Source organism: Calliopsis andreniformis, chromosome 3, assembly GCF_051401765.1.
Source record: "Calliopsis andreniformis isolate RMS-2024a chromosome 3, iyCalAndr_principal, whole genome shotgun sequence".
NCBI lineage: Eukaryota > Metazoa > Arthropoda > Insecta > Hymenoptera > Andrenidae > Calliopsis > Calliopsis andreniformis.
The window spans coordinates 15,742,521-15,759,636 of NC_135064.1; the positions used below are offsets into that span (position 1 = coordinate 15,742,521).

A 17,116-nucleotide genomic window follows, 5' to 3' on the forward strand; every position below is an offset into this window, starting at 1 on the left:
AGCGCATCCTGTTTTTTCGCGGACCGATCCACCAGGACACGAGGATTTCTCAAGGAGACTCCGCGATGCCACGGTTTCGAGGAAGCATTCCTCTCGAACGAGGCGAGGACTCTCGATCACCGAGGTCACTGGCCGTCGCTCCTCGCGGCGGATTCTCAATGAAACTGTCCACGGCCGAGCGGCAAAACAATTTTGGTGTCTCCTCGCCCAGACCCTTGTCGCGCGTTTTATCCGTGAATCTCTCGCGCGTTCGACGAAACGCCGCGTCGCGATCAACTTCGCGCGATTCTCGTTGTTCCCAGACTGGGGGCAATGCTTTTTGGTAGCCTTGAGTAGCGCGTTATTCAATCTGATACGATTACGAGCGCTTTATTACCGCGGCGTGAGACGTTCGTTTCTATTCACCGCGATCCTTATCGCTCGATTGAAGGGGATTAATTTCGGGGCGATACGGTCGCTTCTCGCGATGTGCTAGAATAACAGCTTGTCTCAAAGCTCTTTGACGCGGTGTGCGCGTCCAACAGACTACTCGCGACGCGACAGATCGATGGTGATCGCGGTGAGAACGAAAGGGAACGATCGAACGTGCGATACGGATATCGAGGGACGAAACGGTCTGTATCGCGGTGTTGTTCGGGAAGATTGAATCGTCGTGGATGTTTGTGAACTGTAACAACTGGAGCACCGTATAACGGGGGAAAAAAAGAATTCTCACTTCACTGGCACCGTGTCACAACGCGGAGCAAAGGCAGGACAGCCCCTCGTTAAAGCTAGTCGCCCGCGGGCTGTGAAAATCCGTGGGATCGCGATCCTCGAGCGGGCTCAGCGTCGTTCGTGAAGACGCGCGATATCGTCTTCGTGCACTGGCATGTTCTCATCGGCATCTCGTTATCTTCCCTCGCGTTTTCCTCCTGGCTCGCTCTCCGGGTTTCCGCTTGAAAATAAAAACGACGCGAGGGTTCAACCCATTATTTTCTGCTTTTTTTTTTTCTCTTCGCCTGTTCTTGTCTCGTTGCTGTTGCTGCTGTCGAGCCAGAGATCGCGATCAGTTCTTCGTTTTCTCCTCTCGGGCTTCCTCTCCCTCTTTCTCTCGCTCTCTGCCTTTTTCTCTTCCCCGTTCGTGCGCTCACGACAGCTTTTTTCTCTGTCCGCGCCGCTCTCGAACGCTGCAGCGCTCTACGGGGAAAGCTTTTTTCGCGTAACGCAAGAAGCGCGTCCCTCCCCGCCGATTTTCAGTGGATCCGTGGTCCCTTGGCTTTTCGCGTGATCCATCGCTGAAAGAGAAACCAAAACGAAACGAAAATCAGAAACTAAAGGCGAAACCACGGGCTCGTTCACGCGGTCGACGGAAGAAACGAAAAACCGCAGCATGCAGCGCGCGCGCGCGTTAGTCCACCCTCCTACCTGTTGGTTCCCCTTCGACCTCGCCAACATCCCCGCGGAAACACGCGTGCTCCTAAACAGTATCGAGAGATCGAACAGATAGTCCCGAAGGACGTCCCCGCCTATTGGAGGATGTCGACAGTCGTATTAGACGCTAGTGAAAATCATTCCCGCAAATCGATGTTCGGTCGATCCATTGGCGATTCGATCACTGATCGCCGAATGGCACCGAGTCTTGCTTTTCCTCTGTGTTTTCCGCGTGACTAGGGAGACAGAGAGAGGCAACGACGAAGACGAGCGGCGAGCTCGACAAAGAGGAAAAGATCGCGAAAGGAAAGAGACAACGAGGCCGAGAGGAACACGAGGAGGAGAGTGAGAAAAAGCGAATGTCATTGCCGTAATCTTCGGACGTTGACTTCCTCCTGGCTCGTCCCTCCTTCCTCTTGGTCACCAGCCCCCCTCCGACAGCACGTACCCCCCTGCTTAACCCCTCTTCGACCCCCCCTCCCTCCGTGTTCTCCCCATCCTCTCCTTCTCACCTGTGCGTTCTCCTTCGCGATTCCCTACTCGCCTCTCGCTTCCTCTTTTCCTCTCTGTTTTTCTCCCCCTCTATTTTACCTTCTCTCACCCTTCTCTCTCTCTCTCTTTCTCTTTCACTCTTCTCTCTCTCTCTTTCTCTCTCTCTCTTTTTTGTAGAGGCTCGTTACACCGAGGCTTGTAAGTTTCAAGTATTTTTCGCGGCGATCCGCGCGTGAAATTCCTCCACCAATGGAATATTTTAATAAACGTCCGAACGAAAGTAATAAGACGACGTATTACGAAATAGATTGCGCCCGATGGAGGGGTCTGACACAATCGCCACGGAACTACGCCGTGAATTCGAAATGAGCGAGGCCGCCGACTCGGGCGGCCGTGGTATTCATTAAACATTTGCGAACGATTAGGAGCATGATTTTGGATTTGCGATTGGTTTGAGGAGCGCTCGAAATGGGTTGCGCGAATTGGTTCTTTCTGATAGTGGAGATATAAGGAAACATAGAGATTCTTAACGCATTAAATCACTGTGCTTTTATGGATTGTTATAAAACTGTTTGAATATCCAACATATATTTAGTTACTGCTTTCAAAATGTAGGATTGTCGAGATGGAGCTTGTAAAGCAGCATCGGAGCGAGATAAATTGATTACCATAAAAGCTATTCGATTATAGAAACTTGACGTGACGGACCTTCCAATTCTCTTGAAACATTTATAACGAGTAGTAATTTGAAAGGTAAAATACGAGAAATGTAAAATTGAAATCTCGTGTATAATTAGATTATTTAATTCGCCAAAAACATTCATTTATTAATTTATGAAGCTAATATCACTAGTTTCAGTACTATTTATGCAACACTATCGATCCTTAAGTAATAATGCAACCTTCAAAAATTGTTCATACCACAGGAAATGAGATCAAACCAAAACTTTCATAAATACGAAATTATCATACTGCTCAAAATACAGATCTATAGAATACATACTCAGATCACTACTTGTAAATATCTATCACAAACTCGCCATAATTAAGACAAATACAAAGTCGAAGCACCAAAAGTAGAAAGAAACACAAAAAACATCTCAATCTCCCTCGCAAGCTTCTACCCATTCAAAACTCTCGCCCTCCTACATGAACCCATGTCAACAACTTCCAATCCCTACATTGTATTTCCAAAGCCACCGGAAAACACTAAATTATTCTTGGTACATCCTCCCAGGTGCGATCCTCCAACTACATATTCTTACAGCCCACGACACCCATAAAAACTGCGCCAACAATCGAGCTTAAACTCGCTTAAACTCGCATAAACACGAATCAAACTCGCCTTACGCGAACCGCGACTCACAATCGGTAAAATCCCGACTCGCGCGATATTATTCGGCAGAGTGTTAACAGAGAGCCCGTTAAGCGAGCAGCATAACACGGCATTACGGCTACTTTGCGCTTCACCGGCCTTCCTCCCGTCGCGTTTCAACAATCACCTTTTTCCAGGCGGCGAACTAAGGATACCCGCGCTAGTCGGCTAGGGGCAAGATCACGCGAGAAGCCGCGGGGCTATGATTCAAAGTCTCGCCGGAGCGTACGCGCCGCGGGATATGCATTACCCGCGGCATAATCCGCCGCGAATGATTTATAAATCGAGTGAATCACGATTTGGCACGGGGCAAAAACGGGTAATCGCGAATTAGCATTTGCATCGGTGAAACGGGGCACGGCTAAAGCCCTTGTCCGACAAATCGCTCGCGTAAACCGCGGCTTTCAGAGAAAGAAACTATTATGAGAGGGACGAAGATACATAGATAGACAGAGAGAGAGAGAGAGACAGAGAGACAGAGAGAGAGAGAGAGAGAGAGAGAGAGAGAAGAATAGACGAGAAAGGGAGAAGGATAGAGAAAGAGTGAGAAGGAGAGGGAGGCTGGCCCGAATGGCGGTTTCGCGGCCTCGCAGACGGTCATTTGTCTCCTGCAACGCCTGCTCGGTTCCGCGTTCCATCTGCGTCACAAGTCAGTGCGTTCACCTTGCCTCGAGTTATCAAAATCGGATCCGATGCGATACACCGCGTATTCTTGGCTCCCCCGTTGCACCACGTGCTACGCGGGAGTTTGGAAAAAATGGTAGAATTTTGTATTCCATTGATCGTCTCTTTCTCTCCTCAGCCTTCAGATTGTCGAATAGAGATTTCTTTCTCTTGGGGGTTTTAAATGCGTCGATTGGACGTCACAATAGGGGAAATGTATTGCAGAAGTTTTGGGCGATGACCGAAAAATGCACGAGAAGTTCGATGTATTCGTAGCATGGAGATTGCGAAGTCAGCATGGGAATGATGTTTGTTGAGACGGGGAAAATTGTCAGTAATGATTTATGAAGCTTTGTTTTTCGATGCAAGTAGAGATTGAACTACACGTGATGAACATTTATTGAATAAGATTCGATGCTAAAACAATTTGTTTCAATTGTCTGTCACTGTTAAGTAATATGACTCATTCGGTGGTAATTGTGAGTGGCACCTTTCTGTTGTTTAATATTGGAACTGCCAATGATTAATGCATTAGTTCTATTCCAATAATTGATGTGTCATGTTGAAAGGAACTAATTATAAGAACCTCTATAACAGGAAATCAATGTTTACCCCTTTATTAACTTTATATATCTGATATAAATAGGCAAGTTAAAATTGCTTTAATTCGATTCACAATAAATATACAAGACATAGAATCAATTATTCTGTCTACTTTAATATTTCCAACGTTAATACAGCATAATGAATTAAGTAAACTGAAAACTCATCGAACCCCCATTCGACACTGTTTCCCTTTCTAACCTACCTCATACACCTAAACACTATTTAATTTTCCTTTACTGTGCTCTGAATCAATTACTAAGACCCAACAATACAAATAAAAACTCAATTGACTAATAATAAAATTTGCACGAAAACATCTTGGCTACCACACGTGTACAAAATTAGCTCCACAAATTTTCAAACACCCATACCACCCAAAACTCCATATCCACCAATGACACCTAAATAACCAATCCAAGAGTCCACTGAATCACCCAAATAAAATCAAAACCACCGCGTTTCATCTCCCTCTACGATCTATCGATCTCGATCTCCCCATCGTCAGCGCGCGTAACAAGTCCACCCGTTCTCCATCTCTACCTCAACTACCATCGACTTCCCTGGCGACACATAAAATCCTCTGAGCTGAACAGAAGAACCCGCGGAACGCGCGCACAACGATCTTTTGCAAGTTCCTCGGCAACGATCTATCAGCACGGTGCACGCGACTCGGTCGAGACGTACGGAAAGAGAGGCGCGAGCCACTCGACGAGTTTACCTGCGCGAGACGCTGCTGAAAACACGATCGCACTTTCCAGCGGGTTGAGCGCCGTGGCTGCGGCCCGTCCTTCCAGGATAACAGGACGATGCCACCGCGAGCGAAGAACGACGACACCAGAAACTGCGGAGCGTGACTGGTTCCGCTTTAAAGCCTCGTTCACACCTCGCTCGACGCTGTCCGCGCGTCGACCGACCGACCAGCTTCCTTATCCTCGAGAAGCACGCATTCGATCCGGGCCGAGGGAACGCGAGAACCACCTCCTGTCCACGAGGCTCGAGCGGCCGACTCGGTCCGATACACTTGAAATGTCACTCGGCGAGGCTCCGTAACGATCACTGCGGGATCATTGTCCGTGCGCGAGAGGAACCGTGGCGCGGACGACGATCACGAGGAGCGCGACCACCGACGGGGTTCGCGGGGCCCTCGCGTGCTCGCTGGCGATCGACGATCGACGGGGTCGCCGCGTCTTCCAGTCGCAGAGGATCGGCCGCGCGACGACGGTTTCGCGGGGGTCGACGGGTGGCCGAGGCGCGGGCCAAGTCGAAGGACGGGGATGAACGGAGCGCCGATCTCTCAAGGGGATGGAACCGGGCGGATAGCCGCGAGCTGCCCTATCACGATCACGTGCGTTTGTCACGAGTCGCGATGGTGTATACGGAGCCGGCTCGCTCGCTCTCGCGCGAGTGCCGATGCCGGATTCTCTCTGTGTGTTTCGCCGCGCTCCGTCTTCGTTCCCGCGAGCCGTGCCTCTCTCTTTCACTCGCGGCGACCACGCGTCTCTCTCTCTCCCTCCTTTCTCTCTCCGTCTTCCACACACGCATGCACGGGCTCCCCCCGCGATATCTGCCTCTTCCATGACTACCATCGCCGCGTCCCCTCCCTCCTGCTCCTCTACTCATTCGCCTCTCTTTCTCTCCGCGAACGCGCGAGAGAGTCTTACCTGTGAGGTAAGTAAAACCGGCGTTTCGTCGTACGTGTTACGGCATTGCGCGACTCGCCCGACTCGTAGCCCCACGCTCTACCACCGAGCGCGGGGTTCCGCGGCCTGCTGCCACGGTGGAAGGGGGCAAGGGGCACTGGAAGCGCGGGGGAAAGAGAGAGAGAGAGAGAGAGAGAGAGAGAGAGAAAGAGGGAGCGAAGGGCGAGGGAGAGGGATCGAGTAAAAGGGTGGAGGAGGAGGTGGTGGTGAAGGTGGTGGCAGGAGAAGGAAGAGGTGGTAACGATGGTAATGCAGCGTATAGGGGTGAGGGGAGTCAGGGAAGAGAAAGGGGGAGGGAGAAAGAGAGAAAGAGAGAGAGAGAGTGAACGCGGAGGAAGAGGGAAGGGAGAATTAAGCGACTGGGTCGGAGGTGAGTCCTGGAGATGGTAGGGGCTGTGGTATCGCAAGGGGGGCCACAGGGGGGGAGGGGATGAGCAGGCACGATACCATAGGGGAGAGGGGAAGCTCGAGTTGGAGGTGAGCCGTGTCGTTCGTATCGTTCGGTGGGGGTAGCGTGGACCAAGGCACGCTACCTACAGGAGGGGAGGGAGGGCGAACGCGAACCGTGGTCCCAGGGGTGGGGGACGCGAGTGGACCAACTGGGTTCGCCAGCAACCCGCGGTTCATTGACCGAGAAGTGCCGGGAGAGCCGAACGGTCGGCCGTGTTCGACCCGCTGCTAAAACAGAATTTGTACCGGCACTTTATGCGTGTCTCATCTACGCGCGACTCGCGAAACTGACCAGGGGGAGCTGGGAGGGGCTGCTACGTGGGTCAGGGGAGCGAGGAAAAGGGAAAACGAACGCGAGGAAGATTTCGCGAGAGTTGACGCGGGAGAGTGCTCGCGAGCTTTTTGGGAGAGGGAGATTCTTGATGAGCAGTGCCACGCTTGAAACATGGGGAACGATGGTGGGGTGGGACACGGGGTTGCGAGGTGCCTGAGGGATGGGGGAACGGCGAGGAGGGGCGGATGGTGGCTACGGTTCCGTCACTCGTTGCGAATTCTGATGATTCAATTAAGCGAACATACGCCGGTTCCTGGTATGGAAGCAGATGGACTCGCGGGGGACCAGGCGAGGGGAACCTCGTCTGTACAAGGTGTTTCTACGCGAGAGTATTAGTCATTCGTTTAACGAGATAACGCTACAGATTATAAATAACACTGTCTCCGATATTTTTCATCTTCGGGAGGAGACAGTTCCTTTTAAGACCCAAGTCAACTCCCATCGATTTGAACCCATTCATCTAGCCTAACGAGCCACCCCACTAGGAGGAAGAGCGTCCACGACTGAAGCCTGCAACCGAGGCGTGATTTAACGTTGCATCTTATCAACGGCAAGCAGAGTGCACCCAGGTCGAATGGGTTAATCGTCGCGAGGCAACCTACAGACACGTGTCGTACTCGTTAGGTGAACCACCAGCGGTACTGCGTCGTCGAACGTAATTACACCGGCGTAACGATCGAGCGAGCCAGCGCCAAGTTCGTCGAGTTACCCAGTCCGTTTCGTCTCTAAGAATCGTCATGCAGGTACCAGTCGGTTGGAACGCGCACTTGGCAAGAAGTTGCGACGAGGCTCCGAGCGACAACCACTTGGAGGGAATGGAAACATGGTATAGCTGGAAGACACCAGGGAGCACCCCTCGTAACCGTGGACTCTATCATCGGCGATCGAATCATAAAACTATCATAGCGGCTAGTTGAAGATTGGCACGGAAGCTTGTCGTCCCTTGTACCCTTGTACAGATTGCTGGAAGAAGTCGATCGATCGGCGATGGCCCATTAGATCGATGTTATCGGAGCTGGCCGACACGGAAAGCCTCGGCGTATCGACGCGAACGATCGAGTTAAGGCGATCGATCGGTTCGATGACTTATCTCATTCGAGCGAACGCGACGACGATCGCGCGCGTTTCCTGATCGACTCGACCGGGAGAGGCTGGATCGAGGAAGATGGCGGAGAAACCGACGGGAAAGGGATGAAGTCCCCGTGCAAGTAAAGTCTGTCGAATGCACCGGTGACCACACGACCGCACACTTGTCGGGAAAGGAGATGCGCAACTCGGTGTAATGAACCTGGGAAACCGGTTGCATTCGCGCGCACGCGTATATATACGGATCGGTTCGACCTCTACTTACGTTACATTACGCGGACTGCTACTAGCCGCGATCGAGGGCCATCCCGCGATCCAGGGGATCGTCGATGGGACGGTGGAGGAGCTCGTTGGTTGACGCGACGGAGGAATTTCGATGGGTGCCATTGGCGATGAGTGGCGTCAATTGTGGTATAAGCGACATCGACTATACTAGGCGCTTAGACATCGAGGTATCGGGAGTGGCTTTCAAGACGAGATTGTTAACACTTGAGCGAACGATTGGGTATTATTACCACTTTGGTGCACGAGCACGAGTAGGCATGTTTGATTGCGTGAATGTGTAGAGAAATTGAGATTTAGTATGGAGCTCTTGGTTGGACGTGGATATATATGGCAAATTTTAACACTAGAAAGACCAGAGGGGGGCTCAAACCCACCATTTAGAAACTGTTTTAAATAAGTTACTTTTCTTATCTTCAAAATTTTCAAAGAATTATTTATTCTCACTTGTATCTTGGAGATTACTATGCATTCATATTTTTGATATCTAAAAGTATTGATATATTCTTAAAATACGCTTCTTTGAACTTCACACATAGTTTTTCTGAGAATAACAAAAGAATGTTGAGAAATGTAAAAATGATTAAAGTTTGGATTATTCCACGAATATTAATTCTTATAGATGTTTCTATCTTCTGGGCATATTAGTAATAACTTACCTAATCATTCTTTTTAAACACACACAAATTACAATTTTTGAAGATTTTGTTAGAAGCTTAAGACAAGCACTTCCACTTGATAAAATGACTTTCAGTTCGTTCAAATTTTTAATATCCGTATACTCCAAGCGTTCTGAAGGATTTCAATCGAGGTCGCATATCCCAGTGCCACGATACTTCAAATTTCCGCAGCGAAAGCTGCACATCCGTTATACTTCAGTGAATTTTGCTCCCCAGGGAGAATAGCGAAGAGGCTGCGTCCTGAAAACATTACACGTACCGGAGGTCTCGACGGTTTCATCCTTTCGCGGACACGTCCGCGGGCAACAGTGCATCCCCTGGATGCAGCCGCTGTACATCCGCGGCAATCGTTGAAAAAATAATAATGCAGCGAGCGTATCTGGCACGGTTGCTAAATCTACTTTATTCATATTCAATTATCCCGTCCACCTACATCCACCGTGCCAGAAATAAATTCGTCGCGGGTCCCACGCGACTTGCGAGAAAGGAACAAAGTCCGCGAACAGAACCCCAAGGGTGAGTAAAAATGATAACTGGAACGCGCTTTCCATCTCTCGCGAGATCTCGATTTAAATAAATTCAAAACGATCGATCAATCGTGCTTCATCTGAACCCTCTTACCGTCCCTCTTCCCTCATCCCCTTTTTCCCTCGGTTAACGCTGGTCTATGATTGTAATCGTAGCAGAGGCGACCCCCTACCACACCACTCTGAAGAAAGAATTCCCTGAATGAACCATGTTTCATTGCCGAGCAGAAAGGGTTGGATACTCGACGGTGGTAAAGGCGGAGTCTTAGGGGAGGAAAAAATGCTGGGATTCAATTACCGCGGGGCGAAACGGCGAGAGCGGAACTTCCGGTTGCCAGGATCTTCCGGCTCGGCGTAAACCGTTTCGGCATGAAAGGAAGGCCGAAGAAAGGGGGATAAAGGAGGCGGTGGGGCGGGGAAGAAAGCTCACGGGGAAAAGGTACGTATCGAGGGGGGTTGCCGGGTGTTCAAGGGGGCGGGGGCCGAGGGGTTTAACGCGAGAAGTAGCAGAGCCAGGATAGCGGAAGGGGAAAGGTAAAGAGGGGGTTGGGGAGGTTGAAGAAAACACATAATAGGGTGGGGCGCTTTGCTGCCGCTTTTGAATCGATCCAACGCCGGCTACAGCTGGAGTCTCATCCCCCAGGTTCGGTCAGCGGTTCTCATTCACCATCCCTTGCTTTCACTGTGGAGGAGGTACGAGATAGACTCCTGCCATTCTATGGAAATTTTCGGTACGGGACCCTGGGAGTCTCTCTGTGTTATTGATGCAGAATGGAGTGGATCTAAAAACGATGGTAGCAGTGCACAGTAGAGCTGTGTGAAGGATGGCTCTCAGGTATTGGCGAAGATTTAAAGAGGGACAAAAGAGTGTTCGAAGAAAAAGTTTGCGTGTGATTAGTTGTCGAACAATTATTGGGAACGACGTTTCAGATGTGCTTTACTTTGTTTTGAGGACAGTTGAGTCGCAGAAAGTTTAGTGGACAGATTATAGGACACCCTGTACAGTCCTACGTTTACTAACTTTACTGATATTGCTGATCGAGTTGAATGATTCTTAGATTTCTCAAGAGGTCGGTACTCTAGCTCGTGTGAAACAAACTCCTATAAGATGATAGGATATCCTACACCCCTTATCGTGGGATGGAGTTTATCGTGACTATACGGGGTGGTCTTGAATTATTTAGGTGAACACGCATACAGTACATCGTCCATTTACGAAAGAATGTGTTGTAACCATGAGCCCCGTAAGGACTTCCAGTATGAGTTGCAAGGACAGAAATAGAACGTTATAATAGACTTAGTTTAACACATAGATAAACTTGCAAACAAGATGTGACTTAAGTGTTTTTATCATAAACACCGAATAGCATGAAATTACAGTAGAACTAACGTGTAGTAATTGTCATAACTACAATCTACAATCTACTATCTAAACAATACTTTCAAAAAATTCAGTTATAATTATCTATTCATCCAGTATCAGAAATAAGTACACCACCTCTAAAATAAAAAAGAAACAACAAACAGAAAAAGATATGGCATTGTAATAGATGCTTCTTCAACATTCCTCAAATACTCAAATTTCAGAAACTCTGATTCACGAAGGAATCACTTGCCACCCGACAGGAGCAATACAACCAGTAGAATGTACCAGTAATGTTCAGACAAACGACTTAGGGAGAGGTAGGAGTACAGGGGCTGTGATTGGATTTAGATTAACGCCAGCTTTAACACTGTCGAGATACCAAACTCCTAAGGGTAAAATGGGTCGTGGATCGGCGGCTCATGCCTCGCCATGTACGTGTCAAGTACGGATGAGCGAGCTTTGAGGACACTTGTTAGCTCGAACCGTTCGAATACGCGCGCCAGCCAGTTATTAATTCGTCATCGGCCTATCCCAAACGTCGATTTCGAATAAGCTACACAGTAAATCAAGATAACGCCTTACGGTCCACTCGCTATTAGCTTATAGATCCGCCGAGAATCGTGTCCCATCGAACCTGCTGTCCATTAACTCGTGAACGAATTGACCAATGCCTGTCGAAGTCACGACTGATAACAGGCGCGCTCGATTTCGAACGTGCTTTCGTGGGTGTCGATCCTGAGACCGTCGGAGGCGGAAATAGCTGATTTCCATTGGATCATACGGCGAAACGAGCAGGGACTTTTTCTGTTTACAAGTAATAATAGAAACTGTCGCATTGGAAATCGTGTCGCCGCGAATGGAGCGAGTCCGATGACGGAATTAGGAGTGTCTTATGGAGAAAGTCTGATAAGTGTCTGTCAATGATTTAGATGTTGAGGGAAATGGAATTTCTTGTTCTATATTTGACTTCCGTGCCGGAAAACGTATTAGATCTTTATTGCAAATTTAGGAGCTGTATAACTCTCGCGAGCAGAGTTGCTCAAGTGTAACAATCACTTTTTAATGAGTCTTTGTCAGTTTGTACAAGCTGAATGCACTAGTACACATTCTGGGCTGATAGTTTATGAAGTATTGATAATTCAAGTTATTTCCTAAACTTTATCTTTTCAAAAACTTTAAAGATTTAAAAATTTGATTAATAAAATCTATTCTATACATGTACTATACCTATTCTACACATACACATATATTTTATATTACATTTTTCTTTCTAAGAAAAGGGTTATCATTCCAGTACAAAGCAATCACAATCCCCTCGAACCATCCAGCCAATTGCTTCACTATTTAACAGTGATCAACACCTCCAAGATGATACTAACCTTGTCAAATCATAGAGCTAACGTAACATCGAAGCAATTTCAGCAATTCCTTGGCAAAACTCATCGATCGCAATCTTCCCTCATTGCGTATGCATTTCCAACGAGACCACGAAGATTATTAGAAAGAGTTCTCGGAGAGCTGGTGCTCAGTGGGCAAGGCCACGTCGCGTGTTCGCGGGCGAAATAAACCACGAGCATAAATTGCAGGCGGGAAGGCAAAACGAGATCATTTATAATAAATACTCACCGTTGTTGTTGCGCAGGATGGAACCAGGACTCGTCGCCTCGAGAGGGCTGCTGGGTTCTTCCGTGCTCGGCTCCCTCTTCACGCTGAAATGGAAACATCTATTATGTATTCAATCGAACGGGAGCAGGGAACGAAGGGGGAGATCAGAGGGGGCAAATCAGCCGAAAGTAGTCCAAGATCGAGGCGAAAGAGTCCTCGAGCCAGGGTCGTTCGGTCCTCTCCCGAATGATTTTGTTCGCGGGACGCCTTCTTATCGTGTGGCGCGGCTCTGTTTGCGCGTAAAAGAGGTCCTTTGACTACGGCCCTGACTCGATCCGAGCAATCAGGGGTGACCCAGTTTTTGAGTTCAATTTGCGCCGCGATGCCGCGCGCGCGTTTTCCCTTAAGCTGCCCGAAATGAAAACGGACGGGCCACGAGAAAAAAAAAAAAGTCGAAGATTAATTGTTCAACGGTCTAATTGCAAGACCGACGCAGCACTGTGCCTCAACGATTGCACTCTTAAGGGGTTTCTGTCTTTGCGCGAGTCAATTTTTCTGTCGACTTGAGTGCTGAAGTTTGCAGCCGTTTTAAGAATGGAGGAAGTCCTCGTTAAATTAAAAAATTTGGGTTACTGTAAGCAAATGTTTTTGGCTGCTTAATTGTGGTGAAGTAAAAAGGAATCTGACCTCGATTCTAAAGCTTTGTCATACAATGCGATTTAAGCAATTCTAAAATGGAATTTGGGTATTCCTTATGTATTCCTAAGGTGGTGAGATATTTTATAATTCTCCCTTGTTGACTCTCCCTTGTTGTATCTATAGTAATTACCTTTATGAAGTAAGAAATCTCAAAAGAAAATTTCTGTCATTTGAATTGTTCTTCTCAAATAGCTACAATACTGAGCGAATTAATCTACATTATTTTGTTAAAGTACTCTGTCGAGCATGAAATCAGTTTTAGGTAGAAATAAAAAATGTTATGTTGACTACTTACTAAAAAACATTTCAACATGGAACCAATTACTTTTCTCGACATATGAAAATCCTAAATAACAAGAAGTATTTTAATTCCAATAATATCCTGAAACCAGTAGCTCAAAATCGAAGGGGAATTCGACAAAGGACTACTTTGTCGTTCGAAATGATCGTGCAAAAAGGTAAAAGGTTACATTAACACAAACTGCCATGTCCTAAAAGACATCGTCGCGGCAGAGACGTTCAGAGTCTACAGATCGGAAAATTCTTCTGGCAAATATTTTCCTGGCGTTTTTGAGGCTCCTTGAAGGAAGATCGAAGCTCATCAATAACCGATAGATCCAAGAGGATGGGACGCGGATCGACACCCTCGGCATCTGGAGGGGAACTCAGCCCCTCTATGAATAGATATCCTATTTCGGAAGCCGAAGTACGTATTATCGAGCGGCAAACGACGCTGCCCTATCACTCGAAGCAGCGACGATGACAGAAACCGTCGAGAGTAAGTACCTCGACTCGCACTATTCCGAGTGTCGTCGATAATTATTACCCTCGAGTAAGTGGAACGAAGAGGCTCGGACCGAAAATATCCGTACCCAAACATGGTCAATCACGCGTGCCACGATTAAATGGCCCTACGAATGTAATCGGAGGATCCACCACTCGAGATGCTGCTGCAATTAAATGGTGGTTACGGTTAATCGATTGCACTGTAATGCGATATGTAATGTGATATTCGATATGAGACATTAAGTTAAGCCACTGTAAGGAAATCTCGCGACACCTTAAAGAGCTGTTAGAAATATTTTTCAAACTTAATTTTTTTGAATATTCTTTTACTTATTATTGATTTCAATATGAAGTAGAAAATAAAAGAAAGTTTGAAGGAGATAAAAAGATCGACAGAAAATTAATTTATCGATATTACGAGAGAGTATTTGTAAGATAGCTTAAGGATGTTCAATAAGAAAAGGGTTTGTTTTCTGAAAGGATGATGAATCGCAATCTTTGAGAGCTATTTGTGCATCTGTTATACGTAAATATTGTATTTTCAGTGTAATTTTTCGATTAGATTGTGTATCGACTGTAATAAATAGATTTTCTGTGTAGGGAGGTAATATGAATTGCTTGGTAAAGGTCTGAGTATGCGTAGAGGGTATATTTCATCGGATTTTCTGATAAAATTCTTCTAACAGAACTTTTGCTTCACCCTAATAGCGGAATCACTGTAAAGTCTGGATGAATAATGTATAACGAAATCTTACAATGGACTTTTGTTGGATCCTCCACAAAAGATCGCGAGAATAAGGGGCATAACATGAATGTGCAGTCTACATTAATAAATCATAATAGAAGAACATAATGAACGAGTTGCTACACTTTGCGCTAGGAAGTACGGGAATAAAGAATCTCCCGCGAGCTCTGCCGCCTAGATACGTAGTTAACGGTAATTACTTGCGCCGAAAGTATGCGAGCAAAGAAGAAAAGAAGTTAGCAACATCGTAAACAGAGTTCGTGCTCGCACCGCCAGAGAAAACTTTCATTTCGAAATAAAGATTGTATGATGAGCGGTTGGAGATGGCACGGAAAGATATGGAAATGGATTTTCGTGTGGCGAAAAAAGAGAACAAGGGGAGGTTAAAACTAGGCTGATAAATTGGAGGTGTCGCGGATAAAAATACCGCTGCAGAAGGAAATCCATTTTTCAGTAATAACTGAATGGAGCATTTATGCTATAAATACATATGTAAAGAACACGAAATATTGAATATGTATCTAACACTTATGCAGTATTCAAATAACTGTTACATGCAACTATGGTCGAATTAATTTCTATCGCATAAAATAATGCAAATTATACTTTCATATATTTTACATTTTTTTGGTGAAAGTTAACGAATTTTATGTAAATTGAATTATTATTAAAAGAGCACTAAAGATTAAAATTTTAACACGGGTTAGACATTATGCACTGAGTACTAAGTACTAAATATTAAATATGAGGTACCTAATATTAACTATTATATACCGAATATCAAACTTTGATTAACAAGCGATAAGAAATAACTAAATAACTAACTAAATAACGTATAACTAAAAAACATTTTCGAACATGTATGCATTTGAACTTTTCATTGCTTTGTGTCTACTAGAACCTACACTCCAAAAGTGTCCTACGTTTTTCTTATTCTTTATACAAGAAGCAACAAAGTGTCCCTCGTTGTTGCCTCAACTTTACACTTGACCAATTGTATATTTAAATCGTCTAAATAAAAAATGAACCTGAAATGTTGGGACAAGATGCGGTGCCCCGAAAATCTGCATTATTAAGTAATGCTTGCACAGTTGCATTCAGTTTCAGAAATATGGACACAGTACAACTAGCACTATAGCTTCTCTTAAGGGATGCTTTAAAAGATCGTGCACGTGTTGATCTTAAAAATGCAAATATTATGAAAATTAAATCTCCAAAATGAACATCCCTAAGATCTGTAAAAACTTTTCTTACCATCAACAAAATAATAACTTTCTGATAGAATCATAAGAGAAGACTCCTCGAAGCGTAACTCTCGATTTACTCTTTTTAAAAATTACCGCCATTACGTCAGAGATCCTTCAATGCAGAGACTAATACTCATAAGGTATACTTGCAGCATGTATGAACATGTAATTCTACCTTTTCACAAACACATGTCAAAACATTATACATACATTACATGCAAAACGCTCTCTACATTGAACAGAGCGATAAAGTTCTACAAGTACTTCCAGTAACAACTGTTGAGCAGGCCTATGACTATACTTGCCTTACTTTACCCTCATCAGAATCGCGCGCACCCTAACCTTAATTGATACAAACTTTTTGATTCTCACCTGATGAAAGTCGAATCTGCCGCGGGGCTGGAAGGTCTTGGCGAAGAACTCGCGGTGGAGGCAGTATTGGTTTCCTCCACGTCCATCATCATTCATACCGACGATGACGGATCAGTGTGAACGTCAGAATTATTTACAGGGAACTACTTTAGCAAACGGCGACGAGAGCAACGACAGGAGGGATGGCGCACGAAAAATGACTGATTTGTTAGGCCCGCCGGCCTCACGACGTCCGAATCCGCGGGGACAGAAACCATAAAGTCGGAGGGCTCAACGAGGGGTTGGGGGTTGGTTTCGTGCGCCCGTCCACGAGCGCGGACTTACGGAAAACAACTGACAAGCGACGTTACCCCCACCGACAGCAACCACTGTGCGGCGCCTATATACCTGCGCCGCCAACACCTGCCGCGCAGGAATGTTGCCATTGCGCAGGCGTCGCGCCGCCAAAGATCCTGAAATCGAAAAAGAAAGGTAGAAATATGGAGCAGAGAAATGGACAGTAATTTAATTGGCGCTATATTCTGCTAATAAAAGTCTTATGATCATTTTACGAGGTAATTGAAATTACCTTGCGGATCTAATAAACTGAAAACTTTCTTCTGGATTCTGTTGTGTGGCGCTTTAGGCGGGATAAAAGATTCCTGAATAGGAATTCTGTGATTTTTAACGAGCTATTTATATATCAAAATAA

The 17,116-nt window shown here is 46.3% G+C and overlaps 1 protein-coding gene across 1 annotated transcript; it reads right to left on the reverse strand.

Moving 5' to 3' along the window:
* Nucleotides 1-287: 287 nt before the first annotated feature.
* On the reverse strand, nt 288-16,737 carry LOC143177012 (uncharacterized). The gene is made up of 3 exons (XM_076374735.1): nt 16,426-16,737; nt 12,598-12,680; nt 288-1,274 (listed from the first exon to the last, which is right to left on the reverse strand). Exons 1-3 carry the CDS (start codon nt 16,519-16,521, stop codon nt 1,127-1,129), a joined length of 327 nt encoding a protein of 108 aa, XP_076230850.1. The 5' UTR covers nt 16,522-16,737; the 3' UTR covers nt 288-1,126.
* Nucleotides 16,738-17,116: the final 379 nt, after the last annotated feature.

Bases quoted from the DNA above. Each gene is read 5' to 3' on its own strand.
- LOC143177012 (XM_076374735.1), bottom strand. From the start codon at position 16,521: ATGAATGATGATGGACGTGGAGGAAACCAATACTGCCTCCACCGCGAG. The intron at 12,681-16,425 runs GTGAGAATCAAA...TTTCCATTTCAG, and splicing joins GCAGATTCGACTTTCATCAG to CGTGAAGAGGGAGCCGAGCA. The intron at 1,275-12,597 runs GTGAGTATTTAT...TTTCTCTTTCAG, and splicing joins CATCCTGCGCAACAACAACG to CGATGGATCACGCGAAAAGC.